The 26317-nt window shown below is 41.9% G+C and overlaps 1 protein-coding gene across 3 annotated transcripts; it reads left to right on the top strand.

The window, feature by feature from the left end:
* The first annotated feature begins 6293 nt into the window (after positions 1-6293).
* On the top strand, positions 6294-26278 carry LOC143338327 (lysosome membrane protein 2-like). Of its 3 annotated transcripts, none has more exons than XM_076758640.1 (13): positions 6294-6791; positions 13777-13934; positions 14553-14700; positions 14896-15087; positions 15272-15363; positions 15962-16081; positions 20081-20259; positions 22100-22218; positions 22720-22793; positions 22896-22947; positions 23195-23347; positions 23506-23547; positions 23931-26278. In XM_076758640.1, the coding sequence occupies exons 1-13, from the start codon at positions 6669-6671 to the stop codon at positions 24039-24041; spliced, it is 1563 nt and encodes a 520-aa protein (XP_076614755.1). In that variant the 5' UTR covers positions 6294-6668; the 3' UTR covers positions 24042-26278. The 3 variants fall into 3 exon arrangements, with proteins under 3 accessions (XP_076614755.1, XP_076614754.1, XP_076614756.1); XM_076758639.1 differs by having other exon boundaries at positions 23491-23547; XM_076758641.1 differs by lacking the exon at positions 23506-23547.
* The last annotated feature ends 39 nt before the right edge of the window (positions 26279-26317 follow it).

The following is a 26317-nucleotide window of genomic DNA, read 5'->3' as shown; positions in this document are numbered from 1 at the left end:
CATTGCTCAATACTCAACACTGTCCCACCGCGTTATTTGAAGTATCTTTCATGTCTGCTCCCTATCCAGTGTGAGTCTCATCCTACAGTAAAGTTAGCAAAAGTAAATTTGCAACATCTGATAACTATCAAAAGAAAGAAACATTTCAGGTGACGGTCATTAGGTTTAGGCACCAAAGCTACTTGGTCAGGTTCAGGAAAAGATCAAGGTTTGGGTCAAAATAAGATCTTGCTTAAAGTAATCAATGATGGCGATGACGATGGTTTGACACAGGAATCGAATCGCGGCCTCCACCTCCTTACATGGAGTCTCTTATTTCATTTGAAAGTTGTGCTGAGTAGCACACACAAAAAAGTGGAACATTTGTGTCCATTTCATTGAATCTAATACAATGTAGATGTAAAATTCTGGACTATTTCACAAACTGGCCTGATGCTGGGCTGCAGCACTGTGCCTAAGTACTTCCTCACAGCTGCTTGCAATGCTGCAGTCTTTTTTAAGTCAGTAGTTGAGGGCAGCAGAATTCTTATGGCACAATATCAATTAACAAATGCGTCATGGACTCACATCTTCAATTTCCTGAGGGGGGGAAGATACAAGGACATGACCTAAAGTACGCAAATGCATGTCTGTGTTACTGTAGATAAAGTCAGTATGCTGGCTTCGAAAAACAAAGCAAAACCTTTTCAAACTGAAGCGTGAGATGTAATTTCCTCTAACTTGAAACCAGTTTTCTCCTTTTTGAAAAGTGCTTGTCCCTGTACCATGAATGCCTCACTAAAGGAAAGAGCTAAGCTTTGCAGATAAGAAAACGCTAATAATGACTCACTGATAACTAAAGTAATTATTATCATTGAGGAATATGCAGGAGTGTTGTAAAGAGCAGCAGCAGATGTGAACATAAGCAGAACCCCCCCCCCCCCCCCCATGGCTGCGCTATTCTCACCATGGCAGTGTGCCCTGATGCTCAACTGTCCTGTGGGCTTAAATTAACAGGTTCAGCCCCTGGGAGAACCATGCCAAAGTGTCTGTGTGTACACAACCCAACTGCAGCATGCATGGTCTTTTGTTTTTGCATTAAAAGGATTGTTTTACTTTTAATCTAAAAGGAGCCTTCAGCTCTCCTGTGGTGGCGCTCTCGTTCGCAGGTCAGATGAGGCCATCGGGGCTTTGTTTTCCAAGCGTGTCAATGTGCAAAACAGACCCACCCTGCCAGAGAGGGGAGAGAAGTTGACTCATATGGAAGCCAACTATTTCACGGTTGTCGTGGGAGAACGTCCTGTCTTTCAAGGTGTGTTTCAAGATTAAAAAAAAACAACAACAACATGTAGGTGTGTGTGTGTGTGTGTCTGACGATGGACGTGAGTTAGCATTCATTTTTGACACCCTCGGGCGAAAGGCCATTAGCCTGCACTAATATTTTCCTTTTGACTCTCTTTGTAGTGGTGAGCCAGTGGAGCCCCACTTTCAGCCTGACATGCTTTTAACCCAAATACGCAACATGAACACGTTCCCACAACAATGCCAGTGACATGACCAAATTACCACTTCATACTCAACTGTCTTGGCTAAAGTAACGCAAGTGCCTTCATAGCAGAAACTTCATCAAAATATCAGCATTTTCAGATGTCAACAGAGGCCAAAAGCTCCTGTCCAGGGATCAAATACTTCACGCGTTAGGGCAGCAGTGGCAAGGCTGTGATCTTCTTTCTGCTTTGCTACTGAACATGTGCAACAACCAAAAACCATCTGGTCAGAGGTCCCCAGTGACCCAGAGGGCAAGACAGGGGCAGAGGAGTTCAGGAATATTAAGATGCCATTGCCCTCAACCACAGACTTAGATGCCTGTAGCAGCATCAATGGTGGATATAAATGCTCCACTTGACAGTTGGAACTATAGACAAAAAAAATAATGAATAATAACTTTACATTTCCACGTCTCTGCTTCAGCACAAACATATGACAAACAGATGGCTCACTGTGACTTATCAGCACTCTGTAATCTTTTGCAGATACGGCTTTATAGTCCCTTTTAACCCTGTGATGTGGTGCCGCATTGCATAGATTTTCTCTTGTACTTGAGCGCTATTGGGAGGTTATTAAAAAAGTGCCCTTTTGCATTATTTAAAAGTTAAAGTTCATGACTCACGACTTTTCCCGTGACCAGTGAACATGCCTCACCGTAGGGTCTTTTTACTGTAAATAACTACTCCAATAGCTTTAGCTTCTGTGGTTAAACTGTATACAGTATGTATATGCTGTGTCCTATTACTTCTGTCATTGTTTGCTCACACAATGGCAATTCAAAGGAGCAACATCCCACTGAACTCGAGTGCACTATACTGATTGGGTTTTCCTGTTATGTTTAGCATACACTTGATGTTTATGGGGCTTTTAGGCTACTGAAACCTATTCAATGCAAACAACAGGGGGACAGCACGAGACAATGGATATATTTCCTATAATCTATTTATAACTTTAGGACAGCAGATGAAAAAGGCTCTTGATTTTCTTCTTCAATAGGGTTGTTCTTTGGAGATCGAGTATTTTGTTTTTGTTTGCATTTGCACCTGTTTACCAGCTGAATTATTTGCATTGTCGAAGCTCCTGTGGCTATGAAACAAAGCATCCTCTGGGCTTACACGGGGAAGTAATAGAATAGAAATAATAATGGTTAGCAACAAATGAACGTGACCTTCAGACCATATAAAAAAAAAAAAAAGGAGTAAACTCTGGAGGATGGCCTCAGTTGCTCCTTTCAAACTGCTCAGTGGGCAGAACAAACGAATATTCGCAGCTCTCAGGTGTGTTACTGTATGAATGTGGGGCAGTGCAGTCAAAGAGGGCTGAGAAAATGTTTCTGTCGGATCAAAAGAGGCCACAACAAACATTGCCTCAGAGTAGGGTTCACCTTCACTGCAGCAGTCGTCTGTTTGTGCACTTTCTGCCAAGAAAACCAGAAGGCCATGATTATAACAACCTTTTCTCATGTAAGCACGACTACTCTTGTTTCCCACAGTTTCTGATTTTAATGCACAATATTAAACATAAATTTTGTATTATTTTTGTCTTAATTCAACACTGACATGCTCATAATGTCTGTGCACTGAAACAGTTATGGTCAGTGTTAGAAAAAGATGAGAGACAATATCCACAATCTCTGCATAAGAACACATCTAAATGCTGTGACTTTACTGTTTTAGTTCGCTCTCACCGCTCTCAGAACATCATTTTTGACCTCAACAGGCAGCTGTACACTACCTGCTCACCATCTAAAAGCAGACTGACACAGTTAGCGACAAGTTGGTGACGTAGTGGAGCACATGGCAGCTAAAAATGCAGTTGGTATAGACCAAAAACAGAGCTAAAAGAGAGTGAATATTGCACTTACAAAGACCAGATGGCCAGAAACACAACTCACAATGAATGCTAAAGTTTCACTGTAACGACTGAAGGTGTAAAGAAGCAACTGTTTGCAAAAAAGTCCACTGTACCGACTTAAAAGGTGATTTGTCCATGTTGATTCCACTGCTCCTGAGAGGCCAAGAGAAGTTACTGCAGGTTTAAGCTGAAGCTAATATGAAGCTTCATCAGACGTGGCTGTTAAAGTTACAGTCCTTGTGGAGTAAAACTCCCTCATTGTGTTTTCTAGAGTTTCATATCAGCGCTGTGGCAGACAGATGAAACACAGAGAGGGAGATTTTCTACTAAAATACTGTCATTTTTGGAAGATACCCGCTAGATTTGTCTACCCTCGTCAGTTACATTGGACTAGCATTATTGAGGGGTCTCTTCACAGCTACAACGGACAACAGGAATGATTACAGCAACCAAAAACTGTCCCATATGAGTGTGTGAGTATTGTTTTAAGAGAGCCTGTAAAAAATGTGAATCTGTCCTTTAATGCTTGTTCACTGTGATTCAGTCCCACAGTGTCAGAGTGTGGCATGCTGTGCTCTCCCACTGGGTCGCCTTAGAGCTGTGTCCTCTCACCTTTATACATTCTGTTGAGGGACTGAAATGCAGAAATGTCAAAGTATCCAGACGAGTCAGCTGTTGTGAGCCTGTGGAGGAGTGTTTGTGGTCACATCACGGTCTCGTGGTTAACGCTTTAGTCCAGTGACATGACGACTGCCTCTTAAATCTGAAAGCAATGGAGGCATGTCTGACGTGTTGTGCTCTTTCTCTGGGTCACCGAGGGACCCAGAGAAAGAGCACTGGGCCCCTAACGTAATCAGTTAGGGACTGACTGTCAAATGTCAACACACTAAAGACCTGTGTCTTCAGTCAGCGTTTGAGGAAGCTACTCACATTCAGACTGTCATTTAGGGAAGAGATGACTGCACGTGCTATAATTACTTGGTCTGGTGAACTCTGGACAGATAACAGGAATAGTCGGTGTCTCATAAACGAAACGTTGGGCTGGAGACAAACTCTCTGTAGGAAAGCAGTTTCGAAGGCTCGCCTCGAATCATTCTGCACTGCCGAGTATCATCGTCAGGTCGAGAAGTGTGAGAAATTATTTTATGTCTCAGGCCATTCAACTGTTAAATGCTAAAACTGTGCCAGCTGCTATTGTGACGACCAAGCTGTGTGATGATGGATGTGAGCAAAAAACAGAATAACAGTTTGGATTTATTGAAGGACTGTTGATTAGCTTTAGCTACATGTATCTATTAAACTGGCAAGTGGTTTATAGGTTTAATGTTAATGGGCTCTGTATTTTGATTCATGTATTTCATTTCTTTTTATTTTTCCTTTGCTCATGTCTGGGTGTGTTTTATGTTAGAAGAAAAGATATATCTTTAAGAACAGTGAAGTTAAAGTTGAAGATGGAAAAAATAAACAGAACTCTACAGACTGCTTTCTCAAAAACCTAAAACTGAGTGTATGAGTGTGTCTCTTTGTTTTGCGTTATGTTCAGTGGTTGAGAAAGTACTCTGATCCTTTACTCCATTAGAAGTTCAAGTCCCACATTCAAAATACTGTTTATGTAAATGTACAGTAGTCACAGTAATATTTCCCTGTGAAATATAGTGGAGCAGAGGTATGTAGTCACAAAAAGCTGAATTTCACATAATCAAAATTAGCTTTATTGGCTAAATGTGTGTACACAAGGAAACCCGGTGTTAAGCTGCTTTCAATGTACAGACACACGGTTCCAAGAACAATATACAGGAAGATAGAAATACACATGCAGCCAAAGACAAGTACAACAAAGCTGAACAAAGACAGCTGAAAATAAACAGAAGTGTCATGTGCACACAAGCAGGTGAAAATAGGTTATATACACATACATAATAAAGCATCACTGACAAAATGCATCAAAAGCGTTGCATTCAAATAAAATACAAGTACCTCAAAATTATACTCAAATACAGCACAGCCTAAAAGCACTTTATCGCATATATTGCACCAGTGATTGTGTTAAATCATTGATACCTGCCATCAGTGCTGGAAAGTAACTGAGAACAGTGCAGAATTCTGCGTACTTTTACTTTCGGTACTTTAAGTATATTTTGATGGCAATGCTTAGTGTTATTACTGTAGAGTATACACTGTATACACATTTACAGTGTGGTATTGCTACTTTCACCTCAGTAAAACATCTTAAGACTTCCTGCACCATTATTTATTCCCATAAGGCAGCCTGTTGTTGGAGGTTTGACAGCACCAGTCGCATTCACCTCTTCATCTCTTTAGTTCACTGCAGCAACGACTTCCCCTCTGATCGCTCTGAACTGTCCTGCGGTGAAAAGGTTTTGACATAAAGTAACAGCCGGAAGTGTTGGGTCTGTGACAGAGAGCTCCTCTCCACGAAGGTGAATCCTGCGAGCGCGCGGCTTGTTGCGCTCTGCCTTTTTGTTGATGGAGATTAGTGGGCGCTGTGTTTATGGGAGAAACACCTGTAATTACCACACATTAGGTAAACTGTGCCAGTCAAAGAAAACTTTAGGAAAACGACCAGGCACTTCTTCCTCGGTGCTTTAACAGGATAGTATAAACATTAACAAATAATTACACTATAATTACGCCTCCTATGACCTTCATTCACGTGAGCTCGCGCCTGCTGCCTGAGCTCCACTAATGGAGCTGTTAAGATCGGATCGCTCTCGAGCTCAGTCAGCTGGGTGTCCTCGAAGCAGAACTCACGCGCACACTCTGCCCGAGGGGGCACAAACTGCCACGACCAATCAGCGCTCTCCTCGCGCGGAGGGAGGGAAAGACTTCAGGCCCGCTACAAATACTCCGCGGCACTTTTTTTTCGGTATTACATGAGCTTTTAGGTCACAATTGAGACCGACTCAGGGAACCTCGTGGCTGTCAGAGCTAACCGCTTCATTATTAACCACGAGCAAACAGACTCCCAACTGTTCTTTGTAACTTGGAAACTCGGGGAGAACAAACTGAACATCTCCCACCGTTACTTAGCTGCTCCTCGGCTCGAGTAGGCGACCCCGAAGACCCCTCTCAACAAAACAAAGGGAGGGCAGCGTGGGAGGCAAAGTTGGAGGTCTTGTGTCTGTCACAGCCTGTGCAGTCACAGAGCAGTTTTTGTATAGTAAACACCGTGTAGTAAAACTATCTTAACTGCCGGAAATTAACTGCTCCGTTCATCCTCGAGAGGCTCACGCGCCCGACTCTCTGTGTTGCTAGCACCTGCAGACATGACGCGAAGGTCCTGCGCGATTTCTACGGTCGGGATCATCTCCGCTCTCCTGCTGGTCGTTGGGATTGGCTTAGTTGTGTCTCATGCTTTCCGCACGTTTATACACAACCGCCTCAAAAAGGTAAAATTGTTTTTTGTTTTTTGTTTTTTTTTTCGTGATTTTCCCCCCATTTGACTGCACTGCTGTTCAAGCAGAGCTGAGAATGAAAACATTGGTACTATGATGGTACTATGATGACATTGTGATGTATGATAACTCAATTACAGATCCTATTTGCAGATGATTAGATTGGCACTTCATTGCTTTTCCTGGCTGCAATCACTCCTTATCTTAAGGGTGGACCATTAACAGTCATTTTAGTACAGATTAATAAGATCACACTGGAGACTTTGCACAAAATTGAAACTCCATGACTCAGAAAGAATAAGCAACAACCAACTTTGAACAACATTTAGCAGCAGACCAAACTTCTGCTGTCTGCAGTTGATTATCATATATCATGAGATGCCATGGCTGCCCTTGTCATTGGAGCACACTGACTTCTGTTTTGACTTTGTTGAAGCAGGACGCTCATGGGTGGTGTGGAAGTGGAGGGAGGGTGGAGGTCTCTTCTTATATTAAAGGCACACTGAAGCCCAGGCTATCCACACTTACTCTAAGCCTTTTAATATTTGGAAAATTTCAAATATTGGAAAATTTCTTTCACTCTTAATTGTCACTCATTGTAACCCAGTTTTCCATAGGGTATTACTATAACCTGACTTTTTCCAAAAAAAAAAAAAAAAAAAAAGTCTCAATGCTTAATTCATGGGTTTGTTTCAGTGCCATTGAGGCTGGTTCTACAACTTTTTTCCAGTCTGAGACAAACTGAAATAGTCAACTTCAACACAACACCTAACATGCTTATGTTATTATGTTTGAGTAATACAGAGTCTCTGTGCTCACCTTAAACATGCATGTTATCAGCCCACTCTCTGTCTCCCTCCTGCCTCCATTGTCTCTTACCTGAGGGTAAGACACACACACACACACACACACACACACACACACACACACACACACACACAGTATCTTCTTGTATTTCTGTTGTGGTAGTACGCCAATACGCTCAGTACAGTGAATGCTGCCTCCGCCCGACCAAATGTAATTAAACACAGAAAACTATGAGCTTGAAGAAGAGTTGATGGGTGACAATTTTTTGGGAGGTCCCTCTTGCGCACATTCATGGCGATGTGTCACCCCCCGAGGTAATTATGTGCATGAGTGGCTCTAATAGGCGGCTCAAACTCCTAGAGATGGAGGAGGATGGGTTATTATGGTTTCAGCAGCCTGTGCTGTGCAGTGACTACTTTTCTTCCCACAGTTGAATTGTTCAGTCTGTCTTAGTTGTATCCACAGTTCATTTTCCATTAGCTTGCACTGTGTTGAAAGACTTTATCAGATGGTACATCCAAAGGAATTCCTAGTGTGTGTTTCTGCCTTCAGTGCTTGTCATTATGACAGGACGTGGTAAGTTCCACAGCTAAGAATAAGTAAGGGCTGGGTTCGTATCACTTCTTCTTGGTATTTTTAACACGTCACCAGAAAAGAAACTGAGTCCACTGGTGAGAGCAAGTCAGCACAAAAAGAAAAAGTTTGAAGTTCGGAATTCTGTGGAATTTTTTCCATGCCTCTGAAATATGCAAAATCAAATTAAATTTCAGTCATTCAACGTCAATATGTAAAGATGCAGTTTGAATTTAGTCAAAATGATCACATTAAAAACCGGTGTGGCTTGATTTACGAAGCCTGTCAGAGATAATCCTAACATCCATTTAGCGTATACCCACATTCAAGAAGGTGGTACAGGTAAAGTTTTTGCTTGAAAAGGGACTCAAACAATGAATGCTTCAGTTCAGGCGGCTGTAGCTCAGGAGGTAGAGCTGTCGTCTGCCACTCAGGAGGTTGGTGGTTCAATCCCCAGCCTCGGCAGTCCACATACAGAAGTATCCTTGGGCAAGATACTTAACCCCAAAACTGCGCCATCAGTGTGTGAATTCATATGTACGTTGATGCAATGCCTTCTGACCACAAACAATCAGGTCCTTTTTGCTTAGTACCTGTAGCAATCGCTGCAGGTCACTGGTTAGCTAGCTAGATAAAGTAAACCTAACCATAGCAATGGTGGACAGTGAGGGTCAATTAAAGATTCGCTTTACAATTATTGACGTCATAACTTGCATTCTTCCGCCGGAGTTGCTGCAGCTGACCTCATTAATTTTATACACCAACATAGATTTGCATTTGGTGAGAGCCAGGTGCTAATTTTGTCAACTGCAATCGACTAGCGACCGGTTCAGGGTGTCCCCCGCCTCTCGCCTGTTGACAGCTGGGATAGGCTCCATCCCCCCCCCCCCCGCAACCCCGAAAGGGATAGTCGGAATAGAAGATGAACGAATGAATTAATAATTTTGTCAATTTTGTATGTGCATCATCTCATACTTAGACGGTACATGCATGCACTGCAGCCACCAAGCTAGCAATGCGCCATTGGTTCACCTCACATATAAAGAAGCACACAAACCCTCTCTTCGTTTAAAATGTTTTTTTAAAATTGAAACGGTCTCTGTCCAGACCAGTGTTTTAGCATTGTTTCACTGTCTCACACACACTTTGCAGAACTGTATATCACATGGCTGCTACAGCAGTAATTTCCTTCATCACGCAGACCATTGTTTCCGTAGCACGTTGAACGTGTACGTCACAGCCCTTAAATTTGCAGATGCTGCTTGGTCTGTGGGAGTAAGAGCGGTGGATTCAACTACATGGATGTTTAAAGTTGATGAGAAATGGATATTTACACTTGTTTAATTCTGCAGTTTAATACAGATGTTTGATTCGTTGGTTGGTTTGGTTGCATCAGTGACGGCATTTGTTTAGCATCAGCAAACATTGTTGTACATCGCTACAGTAATTAGCTCCCTATCTTTAATCAGAAAGTCCAGAGATTTCAAACTGTGTTAGTGAAGTTCAAAGCCTTCCTAGAAGGTTCACTTTACTTAGATAACAGTGCAGCCATGAAAGTACCGTTGGTCCAAGTTCAGTGTTATCACATGGCACACCTTCATCCTTATTTTCATATCAAACCTGTTCCTCCACACATGGTTTTTATCAGAGAGGCTTAGTATTGACTTTAGAGGCCTGGGTACATATTAACGAAGCTGTCTAGTGCTGGGAATTGGGCTGGGGGCAAATTGAAAGAAATTTACATTTTCTTTAACTTTTCTAGAGGTTTGTGTCAGAGGTTTCTATGGCAATAGGCTGCAGGAAGTGTTAATTGCCTGCTATGGATTGTGCAGGGGCAGATGTGGTCACATGTTAATGGGTAAATTAATGTCATTACACCATTTCAACACCTCAAATCCTTTCAATTTCTCCAGCTGGAGTACAGCTGAAATGAACGCACCTGTTGCTTGAATAACTGATACAATGAACAAAGAATATTCAACACTGACAGTTTAGACTTGTTTAACGACCATATTCAATGTGCAATATTTACTTACTTACTTACTTACTTACTTACTTACTTACTTACTTACTTACTCAGTTAGTCTAATCCCTAACGCAGTGAGGTGACAGTCTGGATTCTACAATTGTTTAGGTCAGCAGTCTAACCAGGACCTAAAGTTAGTTAGTTGGTGGGTTAGTCTGAGTTTTGTCTTTGCATTGATTGAGAAAGCATTTCAGCAGGTGTAAATTCTGTATATATGCCTCAAAATTAGGAGGAAATTCGAGAAAATACTACTGGAGATATGACTTTAGTGCCCTAATTTCCATTTTTCAAATGTATGGTGCTGTTGCAGTTTATACTGTTTAAAAAGATTATAGAAAAGATTACTGCTGCAGGGATTTTAGATTAATTGTAGAGGATTTTAGCTTTACATAGTGTGGTGCCAGCATTTGTAAAGAGTAAGTTTTGATTTTGTGTCTAAAGGTCTGTTCACAAAGGAATAACACAGGCAGGCTTAAGCCTATACAGACAATGGTTCATATTACAAAGCCACAGTAAACCAAACAAACAGGAAAGTGATTTATTGATATTATCCACCAGTCACCCAAGGTGTCCAAACTGTGGCCGGTGCTGTAGGGGCTGCATTGATGACCCGAGAATGAAATTCACTTACAAGCAAAACTTCTTTTTTTTTTATTTTAAGGAATGAAGCGCATGTTTATGTAGGAAGTGAAAGTTTTGAATCAGTGGCGAGCTAGAGGTTGTTGAACCTTTTAAAGTAAATGTTTCTTCGATTGAGAAGTATTTTTGGTCTGATTAGCTGTTTTACTGATTCTCACATAGTTTACGAAACACAGAGGCAGACCAATTCGGTGAAGTAGTTTCTACATCTCAAGAATGTTTAATTACATGAACAGACAGACATATACATTTGCAAAAGAATCTTATAAAATGTTGTCATGTAAATTTTGATGAAGTCTTGTAAAATGTATGCATGGGTGTGGCACACATGCTTTTTGCTCACACGCAGACACACATAGTTATCTACTAGCCTGGCAGTATGATTTATTTCAGCCGTATCAAGTTACTCCCTCACCCCAGTTGCACCAGCGTGAAGGATCTCATTCCATGGATGCTGCCCCAGCAGTAGACTCTCTTTGTGTGCTAAGCCTCTTTCACACTGCTAGGTTTATTGGGAAACCGGCTGGGCTGGCAGCGCTGCTGATGAGGTGATGGTGAAAAATGGCTTGTCCCTGATGAGAAATTTGGTAATTTTACATGGACTAGACGAGACATTGCAGGCTAGCGGCCCCTTGCTGGCCGTCTGCTGGGTGTCCTTCAGAGTTTCAGCTTTGACATAAACATTTTTAACAATACAGAGTTTTCATTATGAATCTAATAATGTATTAAGCCAAGAAAGCCACCTCCAAAAGATGCTTTTGATTTAGCGATATTCCTAGCATCTTCCCGGTAGTGGAAATAAAGATGCAGTTTATCTTGACAGTGAAACTAGAATGAAGGCCATGGGTTAATTTATTCAAAAGGTTTTATCCCTCTGGAAGGATAAATATTCATTCCTAATGTCTGTGCTGTGGTCCCTTGTGATCCTTGTCATGGACCATGGCAGTGTTCAGGGAAATTTTGAAATGACTGTTCGAAACAAAAGTTCGAGAGGTCAGCAAAATCATTTGTAATCCTGCTCTGGGGACAGTCTTACAAAACTTCATGGAAGTTACGGCCAGTTGTTGTTAAGATGTCTGGCTCTCATAAATGAATTCAGGATCGTCAAGCTGCTCTATGAGGCTGCCCATAGTCACAGCAGTGCTTTGAGCTAAAGGCTAATGTCGGCATGCTAACATGCTGAAAATGATAGTTGGGCAAGCTGATATATTGACCTTATGATGTCAGTAGATTAAAGGTGAAAGGATCATGAAAGTTATTAGGATTCCCTCTCATGGATGAGCGTACCAAATGTTAGGACAATCCATTCCAGAGTTGTTGTGACATTTCTCTAAAAATAAAAAATATGAACTTCATCAGAGAATCACCAAAGTCAATAGGATTTGTCTTCATGATTGTTAGAACCAAGTTGTTGTTGTTGAGATATTTCAGCCTAGACCAAAGCGTCGGACCACAGACTGTCATTGCCAGCCATAGAGCCACGCTGACTTTAGATAATCACCTTTTCATTCATGTAATTCATGCTCCTTAAGATATTTAGAGTAATCAAGCTGCCTTTGTTTGATTGTGTGAGTGCAAACCAGGGATCTGATACTACACCCACTGCAAGTACTTGGTGGCCACTGGGAGTTATGATCAATGTAAAACTGAGTCGACCATCGTCTGACTTTGATGGCTTCAGTAGGGAGGGACTACAGACAAGCTTGGTTAGGTGTTTGGACACTACCCATTACTACTGTGGGGAAGCCATTTAGATTATGCAAAGTTTGTGACTGGAGGAACTGATGAATGGCCTCTTGCCGTACCCGGTGTTATTCACGTCTGTGTATTTGCCTGTCTCTGCATCAAAGCACCAGCAGTATGTGTTTTTGTATATTCACCTGCTACATGTGTTTTCAAATAGGGAGTGGTGCTAAGTGCTGAGATAAGAATCTTCCTCTGTTCCTGTTTTCCACGCGGTATGTCATGTAGCATGCTGGGAGGGGTACCATATTGATTGTTTGAAGCATGAAAGGACGACATAGAAAGACCATGCTTTCCCTTCCCCAATCTAAGGTGACAGCTTTATTGTCCTTGGCTACTCAACTGAACTTTTGTCTCTGAACGAGTCGGGGGGTACTCCGCTGAAATAATGGGACTCATTGGTGTGTTCAGTCCTTTTGGGCTTATTTCGTACAGAAGTATTGCTTTTAACTTTAACACAAATCTGACACAATTAGGTCAGAGTGAGATTTCCTCTTGATGTGTCGTAAAAGAAACACTAATCCCCTCACCCCCTTCCTTCTCGCACTCCCTGTGTTTTCCAATTCCCCAAGCGATTCCTGCAGTGCATCAGGTTTTCCTTGTCCAGAGGCAGTGACATATGCTGAGACAGTCTTCTAGCATACTGTGTAATGAAACAGGGTGGTACAGATTTGTGGCTGATCTGCACTTCCAGGGCCTCAGAAGGCTCAGTCCAGAGGAATGTGGCTCAGATCATTAAGGTCGCAGTCCTGTGCAACCAGTGGGCATCCAGCCCTCCGCATCACATGACATGTCTCCCTGAGTGCCTGTTGTCATGGGCAACCGCTGACAATGAATCTGAGGAGGGGTCTCCCCTAATACCATTCATGTGTGCAGCCAGTGCTCTTGTCTGACGCTGAGACAGCAGCTCCCCTCCATGACCCCCCCCCAAGGTTGCTTTTGTTCTCTGGGTTGTTTTTACTTGGAACAGATTGTGGAAACACCAGATTCAAAACATGTTTTCATTGTTGCAAAACTTTTTTTGCAAGTTTTGCTGTAAATGCATCAGCACCTGATACCCCCTCAAAATCATATATCAAGCAGGGGTATGTTTTATTTTAATGCATTACTTTGAAACTTTGTCTTTCACAACCATATTTATGCGTCTGTATGAATTCTGTTTAAACTGATATATACTTTATGTCTCAACAGGAGATTGTTTTGGTAGAGGGCAGCCGTGTTTTTGAGTCATGGAAAACCCCCCCCCCTCCTGTCTACATGGAGTTTTTCTTCTTCAATATGACCAATGTGGATAAGTTCCTTGAAGGGGACAAACCGGAGGTCAAGCAGGTTGGACCCTACACATACAGGTAGGATGCACACAAAGAAAGCCACACACGTGTCCCACATGAAACTCCCGAGGTTCGAAATTTGACTCACAAAAAAATCTGATGCTGAATTGAGGAAGAAAATAGTGCCTTTTTTATTATAGTGCTTGCTTCCTGCAATGCTGTTGAAATGTGTCCATTGTTTGCAGCTACACTGAGCAAAGGACGCCAGCTTCAGCTTTTCTGCTTCCTCCCATTGGGTCTATTAAGTTACGCTTATTTTACAATTAAAAACCTGTCAAAAGTGGTCATTTTATTAGCTGTTTGTGTGATACATGTTTCATGTCCTGTCCAGTCATGTGAGTCCTGACCAGAAAACTTTGCATAAGTTAGTTATTTGGAATCCTTTCTATTGCACCCACTGAAATCCTTAAATAAATATCAAGGTTCACCGAAATGTTACAACAGCCACAGAGCATGTCATAATAATCTACCCCTGCCACCTAACTGCGTGGGTTACCTAATCTCAAACAGATGTTCTGTTGATAAGAAGGAGCTGTGTGATGAAATTAATACCCGTTTACCCCCATTCACATTACTAAATTGTAACAGGAAAGCTTAATGAAAATGCTATTTTTAAGTTTAATTGTGTCTATCCAGGGAGTACAGGTATAAAGACAATGTGAGCATGTTGGAAAACAACTCGAAGGTGTCGGCATACAACACCAAAAGCTTTGTGTTCCTGAGAGAGAAGTCTGTGGGAGACCCAGCTGTGGATAGCATCACCACTGTCAACATCCCTGCTTGGGTGAGTCATGAAGTAAAGGTCTTGGACAAGTAGAGAAAAGTGGAAATCCAAGTAGGGGAAAGTGGAATGTGTTTTCTGTAACTTCCTTCTGCATTTTGTTTGTGTTCACTCAGTCCCACGTCAAACCACCACCCTCTACCTCACCTTGCATTCTTTTCCATCTCGTCTCCGCTCTGCTCCGCTTCCCATCCCTAGGCTGTAATGACAAAGGTGAAAGGAAGCTTCTGGAAGGCCAACTTGGTGTCCATCTGGATGAACTCTTTCGGGACCGGTCTCTTCACCACTCGCACTGTGGATGAATTGCTGTGGGGCTACGAAGATCCCTTGCTGACCCGTGTTTCTGCTTCCAATTCTGATGTGGAGAAAGTCTTTGGCCTCATGTACAAGGCATGCACGGCTCTTCAGATAACAAAAGCTGGATGTTGTTTTAAGAAGATCTGTTCATTTGTTTTTGATAAATTCCCCCATGAAATCCGGTTAATCTAAAAATCACTGCAGCTCGTGTTTTTATGACAAGCAATTTGAGAAAGCGTGACACATTTTAATGACTTGAATCTTTCGATCTATTTAGAAAAATGGAAGTAATGACGGGGAGTTTGTGTACCACACTGGGCAGGAGAACTACATGGATTATGGCCGCGTTGAAACATGGAAAGGCCAAAGGTAGCACTGTCGCAGTCTCACACAAACACACACTCTCTCTCTGTCTTCATCCACTGAAATTGGGTAACCTTTGGATTTAAAAAGTTTCTCAAATCTACTGCTTTTTGCCAAAAAGCCCAATGTCTGTCTGTCTGCTGGACTGGACTGTTGCCCACAGCAGAGAGAACAAGACATCCTGATACTCAGAATGCATTAGTGGCCCTTCTTATCCCGTTTTATTGTCACTTCCCCTGCAGTCTCTAATGACCCTTCATACTCCAGGGAAACCACTTTGCTCAGTTGTGACTTTCAGATAAAGATGTGTTTGATCATCAAAACTTTTATTATAATTTACTGTTACTTTAAGATTGAGATCATAATGATGGTTGGCACACCCAGCCAAAAGAAATAAAAAATAGCTTTTGTTTATTGTTTTTTGCTTTCTATGAAAACTGGGGTAGAGCTGTCATATAAACACAGCGCTTCAGTCCAAAAAGCTTCTTTGGTCACTTTGCAGGCACCATGCATTTCTCTAATCAGTGCCCCAAGAGATACCCTCCGTATGAATATTGTGCTTTTTTCCAATATGTTATATGTTAATAATATGTTGTTTTTGCAGCCGGCTGACCTTCTGGACGTCTAACCAAAGCAACAGCATCAACGGATCAGATGGAAGTGCTTTTCATCCTCTGCTGAAAAAGGATGAGCGCCTTTACATCTTCACCCCAGACCTGTGCAGGTACAGCTTTGCACCACAGTGCCTTTCTGCAGCCTGATGCTCCCATGCGGTGTCGCTTTAAGATATGTGAACCACCACACTTGTCCATTGCTAATTGCGTTGCAGAATCTATAGGCAAGGGGCAAGATTTTGATATTGGAAGTGCTCTGGTTTCTAGCACTTGCCTATTACGTTTGTGGCGTGCAGGTAAACAGTCCACGAGGAATGCATCGGCTGCAATGCAATCTCGGAACTCACTGGCTATGTCTGACGACAATTTAGCTTGTGAAAAATCGATCTGTATTCATATGCCAATATCTCTTCATAGAGAAAATGACGTGTGAGTCCAGATAGTAGTTATACGTTATCCCATAATCTGGTGGCTACACCACAAGCCAAAAGGCCTAAAAAAGAGGCATATTGAACCATAAATCATGGACTATTAGCTGTGACACCAAACAGACTCTGCTGCGTTCATTCTGAGCTATTTTTTTGTGGTTTACGTTTGATTATCTCCTTTGGTGACCCTGAGACTTTCCCTCTAGCACCACCAGCAGGCCGAAAGTTTTATTAGTCCAGTACTTTGGTGCATGACCAAATACCTGTAAAACCAGTGACATTCCCATCAGCCTACTTGGGTTCAGTGCTAATTAGCAAATGTTAGCATGCTAACAGGCTTAACTGAGATTGTGAACACATCACGATGTTAGCATTGTAATTGTGAACATGTGACATTAGCATTTAGCACCACCTAAGGGTCGGGTTATGCTCAAACTGAACTGAAGGCGGAGTGAAAAGCCGACCCCCATAGCGAGGCGAGACACGATACCGCCTAAGTATGGGATAATGGTGCACGATTTCAGACAGTCTTCCGTGGAAGGCATTCATAGTGCTGAACTTGGTTGTGTTAAAGCTAGAGAGAGAAGTTCAAACCCTGGCTCCTCTCCCTGTGAGGTGTCGTGAATGGTAGCTAATCTGTTTCAGAGAGTTATAGGTTGGACACGGCCCCCGCTAATCGGCGATGTTGGAAAGGTGTCGGGGAAGGTGTTTTTGAAGCTATTCATTCTATTATGAAAAAGCATAGTGGCAACTTCAGAACAGCACAGAACTGCTAGCATGGCTTTAAACTTTTAGTCTTGTTATCAGTTAAATATGAGGACATTATTGTATTTTGTCCATCTCAGTGAAGTACAAAAAATTATATCATGTGTCATCACAGACAAGTCATCTGCATTTGTTTGTCCCACTGTCCCCTGTGTCCTGTATGTGTCCCTGAGTTTTACCTCAGGATGGTGAGGCTATGGTGTCTATTTCTGGTATATGACCTGGCCTAAAAATGTTGGACTCAACCCACCGCACAGCAGGGCGGGGGCTTTTAATATCTGGTATGGAACTATGCTCACAGGCCTTGGACCCCATGCATTGTTACCATAACATCCTGATCACTTACAAACAGCACCACAGGTGACGTCTGTTTTCTCCCCGAGGCTTCAGAGCCTGGGCTGTGAAGGCTTTTTCAAACACTAACATGTCATTCGCCAGGGAACACTTCATGGAAAGGCTTTCTTAATGAGGAACGTAATGGAGATAGAAGCTGGGTGAGTGAGGAGGGGAAAGGACAACTGTGAGAGTGAGTGAGGAAGAAAAAAAACCCTTAAAAGGTTTTATTGAATTTTTTTTTTTCTGGGTAAATATTCACAGCAGTGGGACAGAAAAGTTGTTGAGGTTTCTGTTCATGACCAACTGGAGCAAACAAGTTTCATTATGCTTTCCATGTGAAATGGGTTGTATGGACCTGGCCATTTTTTGCATTACTTCTTGTACTTGGAAGTAACACACAGTAATTTCTGCCAGACATGTTCTCTACAGATGCTCATAAAGACAGTCTGATTTGTTGAGGATCCCCTGGAGGGTTTCAAAACCTGACTGTTAAAGAGAATTGCCTCCCACACACTGACTAACTGATGAATAGTTCCTTGGAGTTTTGTTCCAAAGATGCTTACTCTGCTGGATTGATTAAAACTGACTGATGAAACTCTGTCCTTGTACTTTCTGATGATGGGAGCTAATTTTGAAAATAACCTTGACCTTATAAAAGCTGCAGCAGACATCTTCCCTTTTTTGTTGAGCATGGAAAGAATCTGTTGGAGTGGTATGGTTGTACCTTTGACTCTGATTGGACTCCCAAATGTTTACACTTTCACCTACTTATTCATTGCCTGGTGCCTTCATCAGGACTCTGTGTTATTGTGACTAAAGGGGACGCTCCCTCCCTGTTTCCTGTTCTTTTAGCGTAATTTAAAGAGGAAATGTTCCATCAAGTTATATGTTAACCTTTCACACAGACTCAAGTTTTTTTCAGCCTTAAGCCCCCGTAAGAGCAGCTCAGAACACTTTGTGGTAAAACGTGCGTTTAGTTAAATGACATCTGGGACTGATCTGTAGGATAAAAAAAGTGTGAGAATTCCCATCTGTGATGGGTAAGCGACCCTTCTGTCCAGCAACTGACAGCTGAGCCACAAAAACCTCAAAGATTTTGACGAATTGCAGACAGGTGTCATTAGTCAAATACCAAGCTGCCTTTGGCCATATGTTAATCTTTCCTCTGGCTACGATCCTTCATCTCAACCAACACTTGAAAACAAAGATTCGATCCAACGTGGGGTCCAGATACTTAAATAAAACAAACTATAAATAGCATGTAACACAAACAAAGTGATGAATAGATGAGCAAAACTGGAGCGTGGAACAGGAAAGAAGCACTTGAACTTAATATAACTTTTTTTTCCAAAGATGTCCTGACTTCCCCAAGTCACGACAAACAACAAAGACTGCTGCACCTCGACTACACTGCAAACTTACATGAAGGTTGTAGCATGCAGATTTAATTACTGTAGATATTATTCTTAAATGCTAAGAACATTCCCACATCCCTCTTCTTTCCGTTCCCTATAAAGTATTCCACATTATCTCATCAAATGTTCCAAATTTTGCTCCCCACACAATGAAAGGATTCAGATCCAAAAGAACCACATCTCAGCTTACTTTGTCTGAAATTAATACACACTGTAACAGTCTCTCATGCCCAAAAGTACAAGGCAGAGCTTTCAGAGTCCTGTTCTAGTGAAGAAACACATACGGCTTTTTACTTGGCTTCTCACACAAAGGTCAAGGGAAAGGTCTGTACAGTATTGTTGCACAATTGGTGGGCTGCGTAGCGAAGAGCTGCATCCTCCCGGCCAGTTGGCAGACACTGTATAGACTCCTTTGTTCTTCCTGAGACTGGTCGGGATTCCCTCAACACAGCAGAACTGCCAGTGGTAGAACAAGGATGAGCTGCTCACAGTAAGGTAATTCTCTGGAAAGCTGTAAAAACACCACAAACATTAAAATTAGATTATAGATAGATGATTTATCCACTCTCAGTACAAAGGGAGCGTCAAGTGCTCCAACAGGATTTCAGCACAGTGTTAAAGCCAATTTAACTCCTCCGCCTTCTCTCTTGAAATTCAAAGCCATGATTCTAAACTAAATGATGGACTCAACACTGTTTTTTCACCTCTTGTGCCCTTGGTGCCCATTTTATTCTTTCATCGTGGAGATAACAGGTGTGTCAGTTCCAAATAGGCAGGTCGACAGGCCATGTGGATCAGGATACAGCACCAGCTGAGTGTGCACTTGTTTGTTTTTTGTTATTAATCTGAGCAGCAAACGCGTTCGGTGAAATGAAATTACTTTTTAATGGCGTTTGTTGACGTCAGACTCAGCCAAGCAGAACTCAGTTAAGTGAGAGTGTGTTTCTTCCTGGAAATGGTCTTCATGTTAATGGACTAGACATAATTTAGAAATACTAACACAGTAATTCTATAGAGATGTGGTTTTATGGCTCCTATGCTTCCACCAGTCCCTGTAGAGAATTCCCATTGATTCACGCTGTTTCTCACTGGAGTGCTAATGTTCAGCCTGTAAACTGCTCTTGAAACGTCCTCACTTTCGTCTGTATTTGTTCTTACTCTCCAGGTCGATCTACATGGAGTTCGAGAAAGACGTAGAGGTGAAAGGAATCCCAGCTTACCGCTTCACACCACCACGCTCTGTTTTGGCCAGCAAAGAGGAGAATCCGGCCAATGAGGGTTTCTGCGTCAGCCCACAGGAGTGCCTGGGAACTGGCCTTCTTAAAGTCAGCCCCTGTCGGAAAGGTAAATGTCAGCTTGTGCGGCGTATTTTCTCACCCGCACGTACCTCTAATGTGAACGCCTTCTTTCTGCTTTCTACCCAGCCCACTTTAAATGTTAAGGCCCCTAACTGATAATACACTTATATAGGTCAAGTCCTCGTTTTATTTTCCCTCCTACTATCACCAACTCTAATACCCTCTAAATGACCCATGTGACACAGCTCTCCAGCCCTCTCCACACCTCAGGCACCATCGGACCATGACTGGCTCAGTAGCTGAGGGGGCGGTAAGCCCTGTCACCTGATTCTGGCTTTGAATATGACCAGACATTACCTTAGTGCCTGTGTTTATGCCCAATTTATTTATTTTCTCAAGATTAATACGCTTTACACAAAGAAAAAAACAGACGTGCTGTTATTTGCTGAAGGACTGCTGTTTAGTAGAGAGTACCGAGATGACTGGAAACTAATGCCACTTCAATGATAAGCATGCTGACTCGTAGTAAATGTGCGCATGGTAATATTCTTAAAAAAGCAGTTTGAGGTCATGGCACAAATGTAGTGCAGCCAGCAACCAGCATTTTATTGGACTCAGGTGAGGAGGATTTAAAAGAGCGTGCAGAGGGTTATGTTTAAGTCAGGTGTTCAGCAATGAACACGGTGATTAATGGCACTCATAAGTGTACCAATACAAATATGTATGTGTGTGTGTGTGCTTGCGCTACAGTGACCTTGTGGGTTGTCAGGGGAACAGCCTCTCAGGTGACTGCGGGTGTCCAATGTTTTTGTCAGACGTCTGTTGCCAAACACCACAGCAGGAAAACTGTCACCTCTGCCCCACTTCACCAGCACCTCTAACCGTGCCACCATCTGACTTTGTTGCTGCTGCTGAGACACATGTGGTTCGTGCTAAGCTGGACCGCTTTTGTTTTTGTTGAACAACAGACGTCCAGAATGATTTAGTCCAACGTTGCACAGGTGGAACATAACCAAGAATGTTTCACTTGACCATACTGTTCCTTATCTCAACCAAGGCCATTTTGTAATAACGCAGTGTCTCCTGTTGACAATATGAGGAAGGAACTTAGCAGGAGTAACACGATTCCTTATCTGGACATCAGATAGAGCCCTTAATATGTTTTACAAACGGGGTTGTGGTCCATTTGTGTACCGATTGTTTGTTTTTTTTGGAAGGCTGACCCCAAGTAACATGCTGCGTGTCCTGCGACAGAGTTCAGATTATATCTCATCACTGTCTCTTGAGAACTTTTCCCAAATGTCCTGCACTGTTTGCTATGTCCTGCTTAGATCATACATCAAACAGCAGGAAAGTTTTCTTTGCTGCTGCTTTGATTACCTCCTTAACCTTTGGCATGGATAGGGGTTTGTATGTCAACCACCACCGTCCACCGCCTGTGTGTAGATACATTATTTTGAACAAGAGCACATTATAGGAGCTGCATACTTGTTCTGCAGGAGCTGTCCAAATTAACATGTTAAACATGAAAATTAATATTCTTGAAAATATTATAACTCCTCTAAGATGCACTGTTGAGGTCATCTTGTTGCCTGAGTGTTACGTGATGATAACGTTGACATAATAATACTAACTAATTAATGTCTGAGCCAAAATAATGAGTTGCACCATGTGGCAGGTCAGTTGTCTCTTCATTAAACCATAATTAGAGATGGGGCGATATTGTCATGGAGGATGTAGCACACAGTTTGTCATAGTTGACATTTGCTCTTGTTAATGAAGTGGGGAAAGGAGAACTTGTTGCAAAACCTGTATCGTACCACTACTGTACAGTAGAGATATATGTCATGCTTTGCTCTTTCCCCTCATCTCCTCTCCTCACATAGGTGCCCCAGTGGTCGCCTCCTTTCCTCATTTCCACCTGGCAGACGCTAAATACGCGGCTGCCATTGAAGGAATGTCCTCTCAAAGAGAGCATCACCAAACGTTCCTGGACCTGAACCCGGTGAGCCACCAGGCCACAGTGTGTCAGCCTCAAATGTGCTCTTTACTCTGCAGTCACGATCAGTAACACTGATGCTGTAACTCATCTTTGTTCATCACATTACGCAATTCAGCCCACTCCTGAAATACTCAGGAGCAGCTGGAATGCCATGCGACATTAAAAAGTTCTGCTACACCACCTAGTGGTATATAAGTAGTAGTGCAGAAGTTAATCACTTGTATTGGCGTCAACGTCCCAGTTGTACCCCTAAGACAGTGGCTACATATACATGCAAACTAATTTTCCTTTATTATTCTGAATATGAGAATATTCCAGATTAATACTGGTCATGTAAACAGTATCTTCCATTTGAATATTGTGAATTAGGCTTTAATCCAAATGTAGCATTTTCTGATTAAGATGTGGGTTTTTACTCCAGTTTGCAAAACGCGGCCTCAGTCAATAGATGATTCAGTGCTTAACTTCACATTGTTAATACTATATTTTATTTTCTGCCTGCAGACCACCGGAGTGATCGTCCGTGCAAACAAGAGAGCACAAGTGAACATCTTGCTCAGCAGAATCCCTGGATTCCCGTGAGTATCTGCATCCAAACAGAAGCTAAACACTCTAACTCCACAGTACTGACGTATGTGTGTCTGCGCTGCTTCATGCTCTTTTCACTGCGCCCATAACAGGAAAACCAGGCCGCTGAATGAGACAGTCTTTCCTGTCATGTTCCTAAATGAGGTAAGAGACGCACTTCCTTTAACTGCTGGCAGTATGGTGGAACATATTGTGATATATATATTATTAGTGGATCATCATGAATTTGTTATATTTCCTGAAGTTTTATGCACAAGTAACCAAATTTTAACAACACAAATCAGGACTGAACCACCAGAGGGTATTACACACAACACGTTAAAGCCGTCACTAGTGATATACGACATTTCCTCTCCATAACGTGTCTGTCATATTATCCTTTAACATACAGAGTGTGGTGATTGATGATGCATCCGCGGCAAGAGTGCAGAAACTGCTGCTGATCGTCAAACTGGTGTCCAACTTCCCGCTCATTATTGTGGGACTGGGCGCCATTATGCTGGCAATCTTCATCGTCCTTCTGATCTGGGCCCGCAATAAGAAGGTATGACTCCACTGCGTACCTGACTTTATGCTAACAGCTCGCCATTTGCTTGCTTTCTCCCTTTAAGTAATTTGTGTTAATTTGTGTAATTCATTGGATTGCTTAACCACACACTAATGGCACTGTGCATGTATTTATCACAGTATGTTTCTGTGCAGAAAGAAGTTAAGCGCATTGTGTTTTCCAAGCCGCTCTATGCTGTAAGTCTTTATGGTTATTTTGCTGATTTTATTTTTGTTTTCTATGTTGTCTTTTCTTTACTCAAGCCTCTGTCTTACTGTGTTGAGTGCTTATTTTCTATATGCATCTTTAATCTCATTTTTCTGTATGTATGCAGTAGGACGACTGTCACTCCTCCTGAAATAATTGTGGTGCTGTACAGTAAACTTATCATCTGGTTTTAACACATTAACATTATGTTTTAATACTAAATGTCTATCTAAGTACTGTAAAACTGTCACAGATGGCATGTGCGAGGGCATCAAAACTTTCTGGTTACAGGTGTAACTGTACCGATTTAAAGTAAGACGAGAAGAGTTTTTAACAGTGTTTTTTTTTTTTTATCCTCAATCTCCCACTGCAGGCGTCCACTGAGGAGGACACGTCTTACTCTCCAGTCAGTGACAAGGAAAAGGAAGATCCTCAAAATGGAACCTATATTGGTTTGACACCTAAAGCTGACCCACAAGCTTGAGGAGGGGGGGGGGGGGGGGGGGTGGGGGGGGTTAGACGGGGGCTTTGTAGACCTACAACCCTAAGAATCAAGACGGGATTTGGGTTTTCAGGAGAGAAAAAAAACATCCACCATAGAAAATCGTCAATTTTGCCTTTATAATTGGAAATCTCAGGGGGGTAAAGGGGTAGAAGAGGGGAACGTATTTTTAGTCCCAAACTTAATGTAGTTAGTTTTAGCCTTGGAAAGCTACCAGTAGCAAACTGTCTTCCCAAGAAAATATTGACATACGTTTTAAAACACTGTGTGTCAAGGGCTACTTTTTGCTGTTTGGGTTGCTGATAATGTAAAATTATTGACAACAGGCTGCGGTTCTCTCATGACTCGAGATGGAGAGCGCACTTTGTTAGTGGTCCAAAACAAACAAAGCACACCCTGCAAACCTCAGGTGTGGGATAAATGAGATTTTCAGTGCTGTGGCCTCACCTCATTCTCTGTTTGCCTCCAATAGATCACGTTGAGCTGTTTGTAACAGGGCGCAGAGAGTGATGGGACCAGGCTAATGACGTCCACAGACTGTGAGCTTTTTAGACGCAGAATCATGAGTCACTCTCAGGGGGCCTCTGCTTAGACGTTATCAAAAGTGATGAAAGCAGGAGAGAGGAGCAAAACATACAGCAAGTCTTTGTGAAGACATTTTAGTCAGTTCAGTATTACTATGTTTCATTAGCATTTCAACCTGTGTTACTAAACATTTTCATGATTCATCGTCACCTTCTGTTGGTGCGCTGTAGAGGGATTCCTGCGAGTGTCACTATCATCCGTACCTGAAAACCCTTCAGAGTATGGCATGTGTTTGTATATATACAGTGTAAGATGTGTTGAGCCGCTTACATTCCTCTCAGTGTATGATGGGAATGAATATCAGACAAAACGCTGTATATTTTGGATACTTTAATTTTCTTTTTTTGTAAAATAAGAAGTCCTTCTCATTTTTGTAAATGTGAATGTAGAAATGTTTGAATGAGGAACATCGTAAACTAGAGCTTCACAAATGTTTCATCAGCCACATAAAGCCCTGAACGTGATGGGATTTTATGGCGGAAACAATGATTCATATACTACTGAATTTATTTGTTGACAGTATTTTTGCCCTTTAGAACTGCTTATGCTATCTAACATGGCCATATCGAAGTGTAATTCATCTTATTATCATTTCAAAATGTGCTTTTTTGATGCTGTTGTTGAAGGCCTTAGCATTGTTGGTGCTGAATTTGACACCCAAAAGACCTGTTTGTGAAAGACTTTTGGAGATTTCACGTCAGGTGTCCAACCATTGCAAGTCAAAACTCATGAGGGTTCAATATGAAGAAACACTATAGTTGTGCCTTTAGAAGAATCGATGTTACTGGATTTCTTTTGCCTTTTGTAGTCTTCACACATTCTGTGAAAAGAAGACATGTCGTACCAACAAATCTACTCTCAAGTTTTGATCGTTTTCTTCCAGATACCAAACAAAACTGAGCATGAAACTGTTTTTATAGTTTTTATATAGTCGGCAGGGTCACTCTGCTCGAATGGTAGATTTGTTGTACGGGGTTACAGCTTTGTCACTCAAGTGTGGTGCAAGTATTAGATTTCAGGTGCCGTTTAGTGTAATATAAAAAAGCTGCAGAATTGCTTCATTTGAACTGTGATGAGCCCAGCTTTTATTACTGCTCTTATTCTTAGCCGTGACATTTTAAGGATGGATGATTCCTCATACAGCCTTGTCATTACATGCACTCTAATAATCAGCAATGACTATATGAGACAATAGTGGAGAAGCTGCAACATGTTTCATTTAGAGATTTCGCTTCCTCGTTTGATTTTACTATTTGTGTTTGATTTCTGTTTTAATTGAACTACATAGAATAAGACGAATGAAAATAGAAGAAATTCATGGATCCATGGCATCATAAACTTGTGAGAGGGTGAATGAATGAAGCCAATAATTTTTATTGCAAAACACTCAGTATTACACAATGTTACTGTTGTGGTTAAAGAAGATAAATTATTTTGTTACGGTGGTAAAACCAAAACAAAAAGCTCCATAATGACTGGACCCTGGGCTACTTTGTGCCATATTTTGATTAAAGATTGTACTTTCTGAAGTTATCATTAATGTTATAACCACATATTCTTCTAATCGTCAGCTTGTTGTGAAATGTTGACTGTTAATACTGTTTTTACTGTGTACACAAAAATAAAAGTAGTTTCAGTAAATGTGTTTTTTGTCAGTGTTTGGCTCCCATTCT

The sequence above is a fragment of the Chaetodon auriga genome, chromosome 19, assembly GCF_051107435.1.
Source record: "Chaetodon auriga isolate fChaAug3 chromosome 19, fChaAug3.hap1, whole genome shotgun sequence".
Classification (NCBI taxonomy): Eukaryota; Metazoa; Chordata; class Actinopteri; order Chaetodontiformes; family Chaetodontidae; genus Chaetodon; species Chaetodon auriga.
This window is presented reverse-complemented; position numbering and strand designations above follow the sequence as displayed.

Coding starts and splice junctions, on each gene's coding strand:
- LOC143338327 (XM_076758639.1), top strand. CDS start 6,669: ATGACGCGAAGGTCCTGCGCGATTTCTACGGTCGGGATCATCTCCGCT. Junction 14,701..14,895: donor CTGTCAACATCCCTGCTTGG/GTGAGTCATGAA, acceptor TCCCATCCCTAG/GCTGTAATGACAAAGGTGAA. Junction 20,260..22,099: donor AGTCAGCCCCTGTCGGAAAG/GTAAATGTCAGC, acceptor CTCCTCACATAG/GTGCCCCAGTGGTCGCCTCC.